General features: G+C 40.1%; 1 protein-coding gene across 1 annotated transcript in view; it reads right to left on the reverse strand.

Annotated features, from left to right (window-relative positions):
• BIRC6 (baculoviral IAP repeat containing 6) overlaps positions 1-17,627 on the reverse strand; it is a gene marked incomplete at its 5' end in the record, with an annotated part of 304,005 nt that overhangs the window by 90,239 nt on the left and 196,139 nt on the right. Inside the window, 4 exons of the mRNA XM_019548600.1 lie at positions 976-1,140; positions 6,989-7,206; positions 9,545-9,845; positions 13,817-14,013. Coding sequence (XP_019404145.1) covers positions 976-1,140; positions 6,989-7,206; positions 9,545-9,845; positions 13,817-14,013 — 881 coding nt within the window. The remainder of the gene's footprint in view (positions 1-975; positions 1,141-6,988; positions 7,207-9,544; positions 9,846-13,816; positions 14,014-17,627) is intronic.

Genomic DNA, 17,627 nt, shown 5'->3' on the forward strand with positions numbered 1-17,627 from the left:
TTGACAGTTTTAAATAAGAATGGATATTTTCTTAAAGCAGTCATTTGTCCATCCTAGTGGCAGGTAAAATAGAAACCTGTTAGCTAGAAAATCTGTTCCTAATTTTTTGGCTCTTCGTCTGATGAACCATCATTTCTTTTGACTAGATATAGAACAGCTTCACAGAAACCTGTTGGAAAATTACTTGGTGTAATGACCACTCAGAACTTTCTGCCAGCTAACAGATCAGCATACCTGCTTTTATGCTCAGTTCTTTTTACAGGGACAGCTATACTGGAAGCTAAGAAGTAATCTGTATAATTTGTAATTTAGGATGCAGGGTTGTTTATATGTTCCTTTATATGTCCCAATAACTGTTAGCTGACTAAAAAAAAAGAGTATACTCTGTTTTCTAGGAAAGTGAGCTCCATTGCCTTCATGGCTGTGACCTTGTTTCTTGCATGTTAAAGTCTTAGTTTAATGTATACCATGTGCCCCCACCAAATAAGATGCAAGTGGCTTTGGGAAGGCAGAATGAAGGGAAAAAAATATTTTCAGAGTAATGATTCAAGGCTGACTGCACGGGATTGTGTGGCTGCAAAAGCGTAACACTGTAGCTCTGGCCTTGTAGGGTGAACTCCACCCCTTCCTTCTCTCCCTGAGGACAGCAGAGGGAGAAGCATGGCAGCCATCTTGTAGCAATGTCTCCATGCTTGCTTTTATTCCAGAAAAGAAAAATCAGCTCCTTCCTTTAGGCATGTGCCCCCATTTTGGTGGGCTGATTTTTGGGAAAAGTGCATGCGATATGTGAGTGAATATGGTATATTTTAATGATTAACAGCCAAAGGGCTGACAGCTGGATCAACTCAAAAAGCAACATGTTTCTAATATTTAAGTGAAAAAGTGTTAGAAATACAATTTTTTTCTAGCACTTAGTGTTGTCAGTGCCACATACACAAATGCGTATACAGTTATATAGATTTCACCATTCAGTACCTGAAGAAGACAGGTGACATGCTCTTCCTCCAACCTTTGTTTAGTCAAAGCTTGCTCCACATCCCATCCCGAAGCTGTGGAGCCAGTCCCAAAGCCAGTACCTTTAGCCCAGTACAGCTGCTGTTCTTCAGTTGATGCAGTGTTGTGTGTACTTGACACCTGTGGCTTAAAAAAAGTGAATCCCAAACTCAGATTACAGACCATACATGTTATACAGATTTAAAATACTTCTACTGTGCTGCAAAAGAAACAGCAAGGATTTAAAAAAAAAAAAATATTAAAAAAAGGGAATTCAGATATCTATTGAAATATAAACCTCAGGCAGAAAAATTATTGCAATACAGGATTAGGTCTGTACACTATCCCAAGTGTTTTAAGTTTGAATAAGACAACAGATTCATTTTTGCATGTTTTAATCATGTTGACAACAAAATTAAAAAAAGTACACTAATGAAAGCTGGTTTAGATCATGTTAAATGGTGTAGTTCAGTAGTGCTCAACCCTTGTGTTATGGGCCAGATCCAGCCCCTGGTAGTCATTTGATCCAGGGGCTCACTACAGGTCTGAGGGGAGCCGCATGGGCAGTGGCCTTGCATAGCAGATCGGGTAGTGTGGGGCTGGGCAGAGCCAACGTAGGGCTCTGGAGCCCTGAGCCCAGCACATGCGGGCCAGCAGAGGTGGCATGGGTTAAACTGAAAGTCAATTTGTTGGATTTTAAATGAAAGGTACACAGATAATAAGGAAGATCTCAACCTGGTGCCTAAATAAGTACTCAACACAAATCCTCAACCTGATTTTCAGCAGCGCTGAAAATATATGGACTTGAAGGTCTGGGGAAGAGTAGACTCCTTGCCTTTCAGGGCAAGTACCCATACATCATTAGGAGAATTTGGTAAGCCTGCATCCTATCAGCAAATCCAACTAACTCTTAACTTTTCCACCTTTACCTGTCATAGATGGAAATTTTTAAAATACAAGATTCGTTAGGCCTGCACTAAGGCTTATATTTTTCAGGTGAAATCTTCCTTTAAGGGCTCCTGGTCAGTGCTCACGACAGCTGCCTTCAAGGCCAAAGAAACAATATATTCAGAGGTGGTGACAACTCCATGCAGATGAGCACATTGTAGTTTTGCTACTGAAGTAGATTAGATGACAGTTTAGGACTGAAATAAGGAATGCAGAACACTTGTTTATGTTACTGCACAGGCTATTTTTGCTAGTGAACCAAGACCATGTTTTGTCCTGAATACTTTTTATTCTACGTAGCATAGCTGTTGTAAATTTATACTGTCAATTTAAAATTAGTAACATTTTTAAAACTGCTTTTATTTGTAATTATATGCTTGGAGCCTTCTGGCTCTGCAGATTGTTCAGAAGTGCCACCATGATGGGTGACAAACTACTAAACAAATGCTCCCCCATTAAGGTAGTAATAAAAACCTCTATGGCAGTAATTTTCAGCCAGGGTGCTGGGACAATCTGAAGTGCCTCGAGATCCTTTCAGTGTTGTTGTAGGGTGACATGTAATTGTAGCACTGTTCAGTGCGCAAATATGATTAAGAAGTTAAACCAGGAGATTTCAAACACTAATCCAGAGCATCAAAGCATTCAGATCTGTTCTGGTCTGAGTTCTTTGCAATAGAAAAATTGCTCTATTATTTTTCTGTAGTAAAAACAACCAACAAAAAACTCAAGAAAACTACCCTCTAAATGAAAAACAAAAACAAACCCCCAAAACTTAAAGCTGGCATTTTCCAAAGGGTGCTATGAGCCTAGAGAAAGGTTGAGAACCACTCTTCTAGGGTGTTCACTCTTGTAAACACTAAAAAGTAAGTACTTTGCCTTTTCTATATGGGATTTCCTGAAGCCCCTTCATTGTCTTGTTTTCAAGTATGCTCCCAACCCAACAAAACATGCACTTGTTGTGAAAACAGTGACCTGAAAGGCAACATGAGTGAAATGTCAACATACTCTGTAGATTCATCATTCTTCCAAAAAAATCAGGAGATTCTTCATGTGCGATTACTTGATTTTACTTGATTTTACACCAGGGCGGGCAATTATTTTGGGCAGAGGGCCACTTACTGAGTTTTGGCAAGCCATTGAGGACCACATGACAGGCAGCCCAGGGCAGATAAATATTAATTTTCTAAATTTTTTAGGGGCCCTGCAGGCCAGACAGAATGGTCTGGCGGACCGCATCCCATATTTTGCCCACCCCTGTCTTACATTGCATCTAGTGAGTGGAACCCAACCTTATAAAAAACATCTAGAGCATCTGCTTGCTGGGCTGCTGCTCTAAATTGCAGTCCTTACTACAATTTCATCAGCAAATGGGTTATATGTGAGTACTTCTGGACTCGTGCTAAGATTCTTATTAGCATTATAATGAAAATCCTGGTATTTGAGACGTGTTTTGCTAGAAGTGGGATGTAAAGAAAGTGATTCTCAGAAAGCTACCTGAAGACCACCAGGGGGACAACCAACCTCTACCAGGTCCATATGTAACAAAATTTTTTCTAGATGCAGGGCAATTATGGCTTTTTTTAGGATTGAAAGAGGTAGTTAGCCATGTTAGTCTGAAGTCAAGCAGAAAGCCGAGTCAATTTGTATGTTACAGGCCAAAGATTCTCAACCATCATGTCCTAGCATCTTGGGGTGCTTTGAGATCCTTCCAAGGTTGATCCAAGGCTGCCATGCAATATTAGGTGTGCAAATATGATTCACAAGATAAATCCAGCAATTTCAAATAGGAATTCATATGATTAAAAACATAGTTGTGGTCCAAGTTCTTTACAACAGTAGAACTGCTCTATTAGTTTTTCATAGTCAAATAAAGAAGAGCTGGTATTTTTCAAAGGGTGCCTGGAGTCTAATAAGGTTGAGGAATCTGTTACAGACTGTCAGGCATGCATAGCATCAGCTTTTGTAAATAGTGTGGTTACTTAATCAGATTATCTTATAAAGATGTAGATAATTCATCAGCATCTGATGAAGCACGCCCATGAAAGCTCATGTTATGCATCTCTTCTGTTGTATTTTAGGTCTACCACCCACAGACTTGTTTTCTTCAGCCACATAAGACACTTCACTTCAAAAACCACTACTCTAATCCCTCCTGTGCATTTTGGATGATAAAGAATATAAACACAAGCACATTTATTCTGATGGAACTAGATCTTTCACTACTTGTTCCGAGAAGGGAGATCTTTTTTCAATATTACGTGTTTTAGCAGCTCTCTTGAGACGTAGATGGGATGAAAAAGGATGAAAGGTGAAACCACGGGTGCAAGTAATTAGAGTAAGCTATCTGCTGCATGTACCTGTTTGAATGGAATGTGAAACAGTCTACTCTCTAGTTTGGTATCAGGCTGGTAATACATTATTTGCACACACATGCTCACAGGAAAAGAAAAAAAACCCAACTGTTCACTATGAAGATCAGCAGTTTCAATTCTAGCGCTTCCCTCTAAGAACAGATTGTGTCCCGCCTTCATTGTTTCTAATGGTGGAGGAATAGAAGGAACATTCTGCTCTCAGAGGCTGCTGCCTTTTCAGGGACTTGGAGGAGTTTTGAAATGCTACAGCAGGGGTAGCTAAACTGCAGCAAGCATGACATTAAGTACTAGCACCAGCCTCTATATGTGGCATAAGGCAGATTGGGGAGGGGACAGGCAACACAAAGACAGATAGAGCAGGGAGCAGAGAACAAAGTGGTAGATTGATCAGGGAGCACAGGACAGGAAGCAAAAAGCAAAGCAGCCTATCAGGCTGCAAGGAAATTCGAGTGGTACTTGGGGAGGGTATGGGACTAATTTGTGGCACATCTGCCAAATAAGTTTGGTTCCCATTATATTACAGTCTGACAAGTTTTATTCCTTGAACAGAAATCTTATGAATGTAAAGACTTAAAATCGCAACCCTCTTGTGCATTATATATACGCATCATGGTAAAATCTATTTGCATTATCACAGTTTTCCCCACAAAGGATTTATCCTTTAGTGCACAGGTTAAATAGTGTTCAGGAAATGAATCATGTTTGGTTTTGAAAGAAGCTGCTTCCTGAATGATCTTTCATTTCCCTTTTGAAAAATACGAATACAGGCAGTCCTCACACTTACAGCAGGGTTACGTTCTTGGAAAAAGGCACTGTAAGTCAAAACAATGCAAGTTGAATCTGATTTTCCCATAGAAACAATGTTATAATAGGGGGTTATGGTTCTGACCAAGGTCCTGATGCCGAGCCTTTTACAGAAATCACCATAAACACCATATTAAAATTAACTATAAATGATATACACTGTACAGTACAAAGCTTTCTGAAATGTACTGTATATAACTTGATTAAACAAGGCAATACAGTAACTAATCATATAACATTTTATTTAATCAGTAGGTGAAGGGACACCATCAGGATCACGGAATTGAGAAGGGCTTCTTTGGGGAGACTTAGGGCCACTTCATGGCTTTTTGAGAAACTGATCCAGGGATGTTTGTTTTGCTGCCCTCTTTTTCTCATTGTAAATTTCCCTGTAGTGGTACAAGTGCGAGGATCCAGCGCCATAAGTAATAATAGGTGTGTGACAGGGATAACTCGCTGGAGCCTTTCTGTTGGTGGCTCTGCCTTCCTGTCTTGGGCTAACCGCCTGCTTACTCACCTGCCATGCCTTGATCTTAATTGACTGAGTGATATAATTAGCAGGAGGCTGCCCACTTTATATGCCTGGTGTCAGGGGGTGCTATCTGCAGCTCCTTTTTCCTCCCCTACACCGCAGCCCAAGCCTCGCAGATAGTACTTGACATGGTTTGCCCTATGCCTTGGCCCTCTTCTTTACTTCTTGGGCCCCCGCACTGCCCCCTTCTCGCTCTGGGGCTCCTCACTGCCCCCTTCTCGCTCTGGGGCTCCTCACTGCCCCCTGGCTCCGGGGCTGGGGCCAATGCACCCCCACGCAATGCTGCGCCCTCTCCAGCACCAGGAAACTCCATGCTACCGTGGTGTCCCTATGAGGCCTCCTCCACCCCTAATAGTCTCACCCGGTCCTCTGGTTAAATAGTAAACACAAAACAGCCTCTGGGCTCTAATGTAAACTAAACTGTCCAGTCAAAAAACCATGTTCTGTCCCTACTGGGAAAATACTCCAACTCAGCTGCAACCAGGGGATGCTCCTACAGTCTATCTTCCCCTTTCTCTCCACACTGGCCGAGCTCCCCCCTCCTTGGCTGCCAGAGAGGAACTGCTCTCCTGGCCTTATGCTTGGGCTTAAGAAGGGGCCAAGCCCTGCCCCTTCCTGTCAGCTGATCCCCTTGGTTCCCCTAGCAACCAGCACCTGTGCTGCCTTGGTGACTGGCAGTTGAGCCTCCCCCTTCTCACCACTAGGAATCTCTCCTGAGCCATTTCTGCTTTTAGGCGCAGGGCACCCGAGTGCTCTGTGACAAGGTGTAAATGGCGGAGTGCCACAAGTGCAAATCACCGTAAGTTGAGGACTGTCTGTAAAGTCACACTCTCACAAGCAAGTTGTGAAGATCAATTCATTTATGCTTGTGAATCCATGTAAATTAAATTAATCCTGTATTCAGCACAGGGGTAAAATAAGGTCAAAAGGGTCAAATGTTAACTAATTTTAAAATATACTGAAGTTCCCTATCAACCACTGTCCATCCACTACACAGAATGAAGCACTACTCTTGTAGATAATAATGCGTAAGCTTAAGCAATTTACCTTACTAGAGGTGCACAAGTAGGCCAAGCACCAGCAACCTAAATTTTCCAATTAACTTCACAACTTTCATATTAATTTAGCATTCATGATTTTTATGTTGATCATAGGACATTTAAAGTAATCTGCAAGAAACAGTACTTCTGGTAGGATTTTCAGGTTAGTTTTTTACTTCCCTTGAGCATGTGTTCTGAAGATTTCATTTCTAATAGCTACAGGACACATGTACCCTAGCATCCCAGTTAAAGACTGGGTTACTGAATCTAAGTAATTACTAACCTGAAGCTAAGCTTACCTCTGTCTGGTTGGGACTGGAGTTGGGCACTCTTGGGGCATGATGACTTAGAGCAGACAGACAAGCAAGAATAAGATGTATTGCCCCAATTTCCAATGCCATCCGCCTAAGGAGAACTCCATCATCAGTAGTCAATGGTGTAGTGCTGAACAAACTACGCAGCACATGAAATGGAAGAGTTGGAAGCACATTAGCTGAAGGGGACTGTAGGATATGACCTAAGTTGAAGAGAAAAAGAAATCAACATTATGTATTTTCTTTTAATAGCTCAGCACAATGTGTTATGCTTTGTAAAGATTTATTACAAGTATACAGCAATACTTCTAAAAACATTATTTAAGTCTTTAGCAAAATAAATTATCTAAGGTTGAATTTCTCTCTAGCAAAAATCTTCCACAGGGAAAAGGTGAGAGAGTAAGGGAAAAGATGCGAACTTGTTTCCTTTACAGATTAATCTGACATTAAAAGAATGCATATAGTAACCTATGAACAAAATAAGATTTGAACCCATATATCCAGGAAGAAAAGCTGGTTCATACTGTGTTTCGCTACACATTTGGTCCTGTTTTTAAATGCAAATAATGAAGAACTCAGGATTTTTTTCAGATTTTAATGGAAAACTAAAAGAACCTGCCCTGCTTCCTCTTGCAAAATGAAACTGAATGCTCTCCTAATATATAAGGAATATGAACACTGGGGAGGGAGAAGAGTTATTTAAGATAAGAGGAAGACGTTGGTACAATTTGGCCATGGGAAAAAACGTTAGGCTGGAAATTAGAAAAAGATTTCTATCCACCACAGTTGATAGATTGTGGAATGACTTTCCAATAATGACATTAGAGGCAAAAAAAGTATCTACTTTTAAATTCAGTCCTATCAGTTTATGAAAGGGACTAGAGAATATGGTTGCCTATGAAAGCAGAGGACTGGACTTGATGACCAAGGTCTTCTGGGCCCATATTCCTATGAATAAGCAAAATGACAAAACCAGGAACAGCTTTGGGTAGTCCCAAAATTGGAGGGAAAATTAAAATTAAAATTTGGTATCTGACTTTTTCTGTCCACCATCCCAATGAAAGGAGTCATTAGAGATGGGAGGAAAACAAAAAACAGAAATTCATGGAAGAACTGAGAAACCTATAAAGTGTATTGCTCTTTCTATTAGCTGTGGCAGCAGATCTAATGTTGGGTAGACCTTGTGGGGAGCATGACTACCATAAAGGGCATCTAGTTTTGGTTGAAGAAGCAGTTTCTTGTTTGGATAACAGAAATTATTACGTTAGTCCTTACAAAGGAATAAAGGCTTGACTGAGTATAAACAAAGGAATTGAGACAACCCTGAGAAAAAGATAGATAAAATGCATATCAAGGGGAAAAAATAGATTGTCATTGCTTCTCATTGGCTACTAATGGACATGAGAGGTCTTGAAAAGCAATTGAACTAACTTCTGGTAGTATTCTTAACATCTTACTGGGTCTGGCCTTGTGCTGAGCAGTTCAGTCCTTTGCTACCAAAGCTGCTCGCATTATTCTGATCTTGCCCTTACAGACAGATCCACAGATCCATAATGTAATGCCACAAGTGGCCACTGGAACATCTTGTCTGACCACCTTTGTATCACAGCCTTACAGCTCTACTCAGTTGCTAATTCACTGTGCCTAATAACTCGTATTTGACTAAAGAAACTCTCTTTCAGAAAATGACATTCAAATATGATCTGAAGACATTAGGCAACAAAGAATCTATTTCCCACAGCAGTTTAAAGCTTCACCTTCTAGTCACTGGCTCATGTAATGCCTTTCTTCATGTACCCATTATTTCTCCCTGTGAAGGCACGTATACCATCAAGTAACCTCTTGGATATCTTACTAACAACTAAACAGATGAGCGACTTCGAGAACTCAACTGTAAGGCACTTTCTCCATCCTCAGATCATTTCTAAGGAACTTTCCTGCACCCCTTCTAATTTCTCAACATCCTTAAAATGTGGCTATCCAAGAATTGTATTAGCCTTTTTTCACTGTAGCTTGCTACTGAAAATTCATGCAGAATTGCTTGTCCATTATGACCCTCACATCCTTTTCAAAGTCACCACTTTTCAGGATAAATATTGAATTAGGCTGTAACTGAACTGAACAACTGAAACATTTTGTTCTAAAGGCCCATTTTACCAAGCTATCCAATGTTCTGTATTACTATCCCATAACCATCATTTACCCTTCAGCCAATCTGTCATCTGGATATTTTATTAGCAGTGATTTTATGTTCACTTTTAGATCATCAGTGGAAATACTAAATAATGATGGGCCACCAAGTACCAATTCCTACACAATCCCACTAAAAGCATTTGCCTATATTTCCCAACTGTTAATTATTTTGAGATCAGTTTGACAAGTTTCAGTGTTCACATATGGAGACTATATGTTATCCAAAATATGGTCAAGATTGATTCTTCAGTCTATACAAACCTGTTCCCATTGGCTACAAAGGCACTACATAAAGTCAAGTAAAAACATAGCAGTTCTCTATAGAGAAATACAGAAATTGCAACGTACTTCCTTCACCATCATCTGTCACTCCCAATACCAATCTAAGCAGACACTGAGCATGTTTCCTCTCTTTTAGCAGCACCTCAGCATAGCCGGGGAGACGAAGGAATAATCCAAAGGCAGCTAAAGAATGAGCAGGGATGGGAGACATCGTTTGAACTGCTGATTTGATTGGTGGAGGCTCTGCAGCAATTGTTTCTGGGGCTTCATAAACAAGTTCCCCTGATTGTTCAATGGTAACCCATTCAAACTGATCACTGTCCTTCTGCTTCTCTTGTGTGGTAGAAGTGACCACTGGAGCACTCACCTTAAAAAAAAAAAAAAAAAGGAATATATCAGTTTTTCAAACAGTTATTCATTTAATCAATCCACACAGCAGTTTCCTTCTTATCAGGATTGGAGTTTGAGGACACACAATTTTAATACATAGTATCACATGAAAAACAACAAAATTCATTGATTTTTTCTAGGTTAAAATGAAATCAGACTGAATAGATATAGAGAAGGGAGTAAGCTTGTTACATTTTAAAAAGTTCTAGAAAGTCCACCTACACATGCAGGTAAAATTATTTTAAGGTAAAAGGAACAAAAAAAGTTTAAATAAAAAAAAATGTTCACCCCCACCTCCTGCCACATACACGCACACACTTTTAGAATAGGGGTGGTGACGTTTGTTCTGAACACCATCATTTGATATACTACAGAGAAGGAACTCATTTAAACCCTTAGTCATTTTGAACAACATACTGAGGGGAGGGGGAGGGAGACGACGGACAACAAAATCAACCATCGCTGGTCCAAGCCCATAAGATACAAAAACAGCTACTGTGGCAGGCTCTAAATAGTATGTACCGAGCTGCCTGATTTTAGAAACTTAATGCTACATGTGACAGCTATCTTTAAAAATATTTGTTTTTGTAAACTGCATGCCTGAATGCTAGTTGCACATGTAGTTTTCAGTGGAGGTTCATAAAGTTTAACTGCCACCATTCTCATAGCTCAAGTAAGCATACCGAATAAAGGAAGGCAAAATGTTTAGGGATTTTTTTTGTTTTACATTAAGGTTTTTTAAGAATTATCATAGATCAAGCTGCAGACACATTAAAGTCTGAGTTTGATCTAAAAATGCTATGAGAGCTACATCCTTGGCAATCCAATCCTAAGGTCCCAAATTAAGTTCATGAAAGGTGGGAATAAATTGTTTTTAATTGGGGGTAGGGAGAGGTAACCATGAAATGAACTTCCAGAAAAAGATCTTGCATAATTTCTGATTGGAGTCTAGAGGAAGAAGGTGCAAGCTAACAGGTCAATATTTTCTGTTTTTGTAGATAAGCATTGTACCATATGTTCCTGTAATCAGGAAATCCAATGTGAGATCATGTGATCCAAGAATCAAGGGTCACTCATGTAAACAAATTTTCCATCCATGTGTTTTTTATTTTTGTTAAAACTAATTCCCTATTGTAGCCTTGATATCAGACTACAGAGAGAAAAATATTCTCTGAAGCATGGCAATCATGGGTTTATTAGCTTTATTACAAGGGAAAAATAGGTATTAACTAGAGAAAGGATGAGGTAGCATTTAACAAGACTTGTGACATCTTGATTATTAGCTTCAAAAGTTAAATTGTTGCAACTTGTTTTTTGGGTTTTTTTTAATGTTTTCCATTAAGGAGAAAAAATAAATGCATGCTTCTACCTTTATGAGAACCAGTACTGTTCTGGTTCATACTTATAAAGAATGTACATAAGTTGGTCTCCTCAAAATAGTAATCTTTGCAGTGTTTCTAGAAAATTTGTTCAGCTCTTTGAATAATGAAACAAAATATATTTTCCCATCTCCACAAAAAAGAGTGAGTTTTGTAAAGATAACTTGGAAAAACCTGGCTTTTTGGACTCAGAGTGGTAGTAAGTTTAGCATGCGTGTATAAGCAAAACGAGAAGATAGCATAAGATGGGAAGAGAACTCCTGTGTAATCAAGACTTGACCCTTTGCTTTCATGGGCAACCATATCATATAAAACGGGTCAACAAGGTTTCTGGGGAGAGTGCCAAAAACACCAGCAACCTTGACTTGTAAGATATTGGTGTGCCAGGGTGGATGGCAAGAGAGACAACAGGGGCCCGATCCTTGTTGTGGCAATGCAGCACTGGCCCATTGCCTGAGGCACAAGTGCCAAGCAAAATGACTTCACGCACCACACGCTGGCAGGTGCGTCAGGGGTTGCCTACTCCTGGTATGAACCTTTTCCAAAGCTGGTGACAGTCTACTTTAAAACTAGTTGGGCTTTTTGCCCCAAACTACTTCTATTTGAAAGCTGTTGCAAAATGTCACTGCTCTTTTTGAAAGCAACAGACCTTTTTCTACAGCAGGGGCGGGCAGTTATTTTGGGTGGAAGGCCACTGAGTTCTGGCAGCCATTGAGGGCCACATGACAGGCAGTCAGGGACAGATAAATATTAATTTTCTAAATTTTTTAGGGGCCCTGTGGGCCAGATAGAATGGCTTGGCAGGACACATTTGGCCCACCCCTATTCTACAGGCAGGCAAACACATTAATGGAAAAGTTGCTTCTAAATTTATTCCTTACATTTCTAAAAGCTTAATGAAGTATCACTTCAATTTAGAATACATTTTCCTACTGAGCCCAATAGCCTCTGTGTGAATGTCTCAGAGTACAAGAGCGCTGCTTATGAGAAAACAAGGTCCAATCTTCCCCAGTAAATAAAAAGAAAGCTACTTCCAAGGTCATTAAAGAAAAATGTGCATTCTGTTGCCTTCTTCAGGAAAATTTTATGTAAACTAATCAGCTGAATAAGACACAACACTGACAAGGTAAACAGATAAGCTCCAAAACCAGGAAACGGTTCTGCATGCATCCATCGAATTGTAGGACAGCAGTCTTAATTTAAGTATGATAGCACTGAATACAAATAACTTTATTTAAAAATATACTCAAATCTGAATTAACCCAATATTAAGATTGCACAATTAACCTATAAAGCAGGGGTGGGCAAAGTCTGGCCCATAGGCTGGATCAAGCCTGCAGCTGACTCCATTTCCCAGCAGCCCCTGCCCACATCTCTGCAGCTGGTTTCCACAGAAACCCCAGCTGTGGCAGTGTCCTCACAGCACAGGGCCAGGGTTTCTGTGGAGACCAGCCCCAGCAGCACTGACAGGGGGCGTGCCTGGGTGGGGAGCTGTTCCAGGGCTGGGATCTTGTGGCACTGACAGCATGGTCCAGAGCTGGAGCAAAACTAAGATCTGCTGGCCACATGCTGCAGGCAGAGGTTTGCAGGCAGCAGATCACTGTTCTGCCCCAACTCTGGATCCCGCTGTCACCACTGCAAAGATCCCAGGCCCAGCTGCAGAGCAGGTCCCCATCCAGCCATGCACCCTGCCAGTGCTGCTGGGCCTGGTCTCCATGGAAACCCTGACCCTGTGCTGTCACAGCACCACCACTGCTGGGGTTTCCATGGAAACAGGCCAAAGAGAGACAGACGGGGCTGCTGGGAAATGGAGTCCAACTTCTGGCTGGATCTGCCATTTTGCCCACCCCTGCTATACAGAGGCTGCCTAAATTTAAAGTTTTAACCAGCAATATTAGTGTAAGCCACATTATATATTTTCTATTGAAGGAAGTTACATAGCTCCACATTAAATAGAAAGACAAAATATCACAGTACTGTATATTGACTTAGCATGAATGTTTGCATTTTCTGACTTATTAAAAGGTTATCCAACTGCAGTAGAACCCTTATGTCTTCAGTCTCTCTCTCACTTGTTAGCATTTATTATCTTAATCATTGGCCTTTCCTCAGGAAAACCTCCCAACTTCAGAAGGAATAAATACTCCAAGAACTTTAATTAGGAAAAACAAAAGAAAATGCCACAACAGTTGATCAATTAGATGCGAGTATACTTTATTTCATGGGGCAATTTTTCTCTCTGTTGATGTGAGAAAATAAGTGGAACAGCTATTGTGTGCAACTTCCATTTTTGTACAACCCTATTTCACAAGACTGTTTGCCTTTGTGCAATTTACCTTAATCCACTTTGGAAGTAGATTAAAGTAAACCAGAAAAAAACCCTTCTCAGTTTCTAACAAGAACATCTACTTGGAAGTTATTATGGAATAGCTATCGTGCTTTAAATTCATATGATAGCTTATTTTGTAATACATTTCCCATGTAAAATGTTCCTTAGAAAATAAGCCAGAGAGAACACAGCTGGGAACCAAGCCTATGCTTCCAGACATTATCTACAGTGTTGACTTACTTGCTGAATTACATCTGGATAAAGCATTGGAAGTCTCTCCGCAATGAGGGCCAATCCTCCCATGCCTGCAAAAACTTGTAAAGGAGACTGAATAGGGCATGTTTCAAGAAGTGATTCATCTAGCACTGCATCCATACACTCATCACCTGGAGTGACTGCTTCGTCTTCAGGACAGGATCCCAGTAAATCAGCATGTTCTATAAAATAAAAGCAGGGGCAGGTGGGAGGAGAGAAGAAAGGGAAATCATTTAAACATCGGAACATTTCATTTTCCATTCCCAAAATAAGTATATTTAAGCATTCAGTTATCACACCATGTCTTTGATAATTCTGAAGCCTCTAGTGAAGTGGTTCTCAAACTGATTTAAGGAGCCCCAGGCATGACTTTTCTGGATCAAAAATGAATTTCATTTCTTCTTCTTCTTTTTTTTTTTTTTTTGGCTACAAAAAATATTAGAGCAATTCTTCTGTTGCAAAGAGCTCAGAAAAACCACAACAGGGCAGAAAGTTTTAGCCACTATGGATTCCTATTTGAAACCTCCAGTTTTATTATCTTGTGAATTATGTGTAGGTGTTTGCACATCTAACAGTTTCAATAACATATGGCAACCTAAAGCACCCTTAAAAGGATCTCACAGCACTCTGGTTGAGGTTCACTGCTCTGTGGAATTAAACACGTAACTAGAAGAATACCAACAGGAGGCCAAGCACTTTTTTTGATACCACTAATACAATATAAAACATCTGTTTTCCATTTCAAGTTAAATTTGCTTACCAGCAAAAGTGACATTGTTCCATTAGTCATGGCCCCAGATTGAAAATTAACAGTTTATTTGACAATTTCCTCTTACCCCATAGCAAATAAAAATTAATCCATGGCAGTTCATCTTTTAAAAAAACAGAACTAAGTTATCACAAGTTAGCTTCCATTTACCACAGGGTAAGAGCATACATACACACACTTTGGAGTAGCTGATACCGGTAAATTCCCGCTTCTACCACATGAATCTGTCCATGTACCCAGGCTCTTGGTTAAAGTAGCATAAAATCATTTGGGGACATTTAATTAGAATATTAGAAGCAGGTTTAACTAAAACGATAGAAGCCTCTTTTAGACTAAAACAAGTTTCCAGATAGGATTTTGCACCACTTTAAACATAATTTGCATACCTTGGGTTAAGACAGTGCAAACTTTGAACAGGCAATCAGCTTACGGCACTAAGCCTAAAAACTGTACTTCCTGCCATGTCACATACTCATGGCATGATGTACAATTTTGGGATCAAGGATTATATCCCTCTGCACCAGCAAGATAAAGCCAAATTATGATAATCAGCTGACCATCAGCTGGGGCCAGGAACTGAACTGGGATCTGCAACTGACCCTAGTTAGGTCCCTGGCCCTAGCCAACAATCAGTGGATTGTCAAGACCTCAGCTGGGGTTTTAACTCTGCCCCAGGCACAGGGGTATGAACTGAAGCTGAGTTAAGATCAAGAATATCTTGCATGCAAAAGCCTGTCAGACTCTCATACACAGTTGGGCCAGTAAAATATATTACCCTTGCATCATTTCTGGACTATCATGGCTACATAACCATTCTTGCACTACAATTTTACACTATTTTATTTATTCAATGTATATGCCACTTTTCCAAATAAAGTTCAGGGCAGCTTCTAGTAAAAGAACAATATATCTTATAAACAGGAAAATAAATAAGAGAACAAAACAACTCAAAAAGCAAGTAATATATCAAATTAAAACAAAACCCCTCTAAAAAATATCCTAGCCTTGCATGTTAAACACCTGCCCAAATAGGAAGGTCTTAAAGCACTTCTGGAAGATGTCCAGACTTGGGCTCTGGTGGACCTTGAGGGGAAGGGAGTTCCAGAGGTGAGGAATAACTGCTTACAGACCAACCTCCCACTTATTTTTACCAAGCAGACTTCACACATTGATGGTACTTGCAGGAGGTTGCTCTCAGTTGACCTTAGGGATTGCAGTAGGGCATAAGGGAGAAGGTGATCCCTAAACATAAATGGTATTTAATGTTTGGGTAACTGGTAAATTTACCTAAATGTGTCAATTTTGGCGCATACATACATTTTAGGTTCTATTTTCAAGTTTAGCCTCCAAAGACTGTTCTGCACCTTGCACTCGATAAAATGGATACACTACCATTTTACCCCATTCATAGGAGGGGAAGGAGACAGAACCCAGAATACCCTTCCCATTTTAGGAAAATTAAGAAATTTCCTCAAAGGTTTACTTTAAAAAGACATTTCCATCAAGCTGTTTTACCATTTTCTGGGGGAAAAAAAAAAAGTTTTACCAGAAAGTTCCCAACCAGCTCCAATTACAATATTGCTTTATAAACATGACATTTAGTTCCTCAGAATGATGCACACTGATGTAAACTTTATTTCTACTTCTAATGTTACTAAAATTAAAAACACACAATAAAATGGTATTTTGGTTATCCACGAAACTCCATTCAATAGCTTAAATTTTAAATGCACCTAATTTAAAGTTCAAAGTTCATGTTAACTCTTACCTAGATTGTTGTTTATACAAGTCAACTTAATTTTGCTTGCTTCCTCCCCCCCCATTCAAATAAAATAACACACAACGCTGTTTAAGCAGCTCTCAAAAGGAAATAGAAAAGTTCCCAAAATGAGAATTGAGCATAAAGTGGCAGGAGTAGCAAGAGCATGATGTAGCTGAAAAAAAAGTAGTACATGGGCTGTCAGCTACCCTCACACAGCATCTTGCTTCCAAACGGCTCCAGCACCTTTCCAAAAAGGGTCCCTGCAAGCAATACTGGGAAACTTCAATGTGGCTCCCTTGCTGGGTAGAGATTTGAATCAAAAGCCAGCCAACTACTCTGCTACTGAAGGCAGTTCTCACCTCAGTCCTTTGGACAGGTTTTATCTACCAGAATTGGCAGCAGACTCACACTTCTACTTTCCAGACAGAGATGAGGAGGAATTTTGTTTTTATATGTCATTTTCTGACATGCTATAGCACTGTAGGGGCCAATCTTTCAGGCAGATGCACCAAAAATTAAGCTTGCACCCACCCCAAGTACCACTGATTCCCTTCCTTTTTGCTCCCTGCCTGATTTGCTACATGCCACATACAGGGGCAGCTTGTGGCATACGTACAAGCTGCAGGTTGCCCACTTCTACCTTTGTGTATGCTGTAAAGATTTGTTTTGGAAAGGACTTTTTCTTGCCATGCTATTTCCAATAGGATCACATGCCACACTTTGGGAAACGAGTAACAAGAAAAAGTGAAAACATTATTGCATAAAGCCACTGTATGAACTCTGTTCCACACCTGAAAAATGTGATAGTGGTGAGAACATACACAATTAACAATCTCTTGTACCGTCTTCCAGCTGGGAGACGGCGCTGGTCTGCTACTCACGGATCAACTCTGCAACTGGGGAAAGAAACAGATACTTTCACCTAACTGCTCCGCTGACTCTACTCTTCCAAAATCCCAACAGCAGAAGTGTCACAGGGACCTTTATTAGCTACCCTCAGACTCCTTTCTTATTCACTTTTTGGTAAAAGCCATATCAACAAGCCAGATCCTTTCACCTTCTTCCTCCCCCACAAAGAAGGATATGGCACACTGACACAGAACCAGCAAATTCCTTTAGCCTTTTTCCACCCCAGAACTACCCCGAGGCTTCTACCACAACCCAATCAATCACCTCCTTCAGCACAGGACATAGTCACTGCCATTTCACGCATTTTTTTTTTTTTTTTTATAATATATAAATTTGCTATGATTCATTTTAATAAG

Source organism: Crocodylus porosus, unplaced genomic scaffold (genome assembly GCF_001723895.1).
Source record: "Crocodylus porosus isolate Cpor-Errol unplaced genomic scaffold, CroPor_comp1, whole genome shotgun sequence".
NCBI classification, from domain to species: Eukaryota; Metazoa; Chordata; order Crocodylia; family Crocodylidae; genus Crocodylus; species Crocodylus porosus.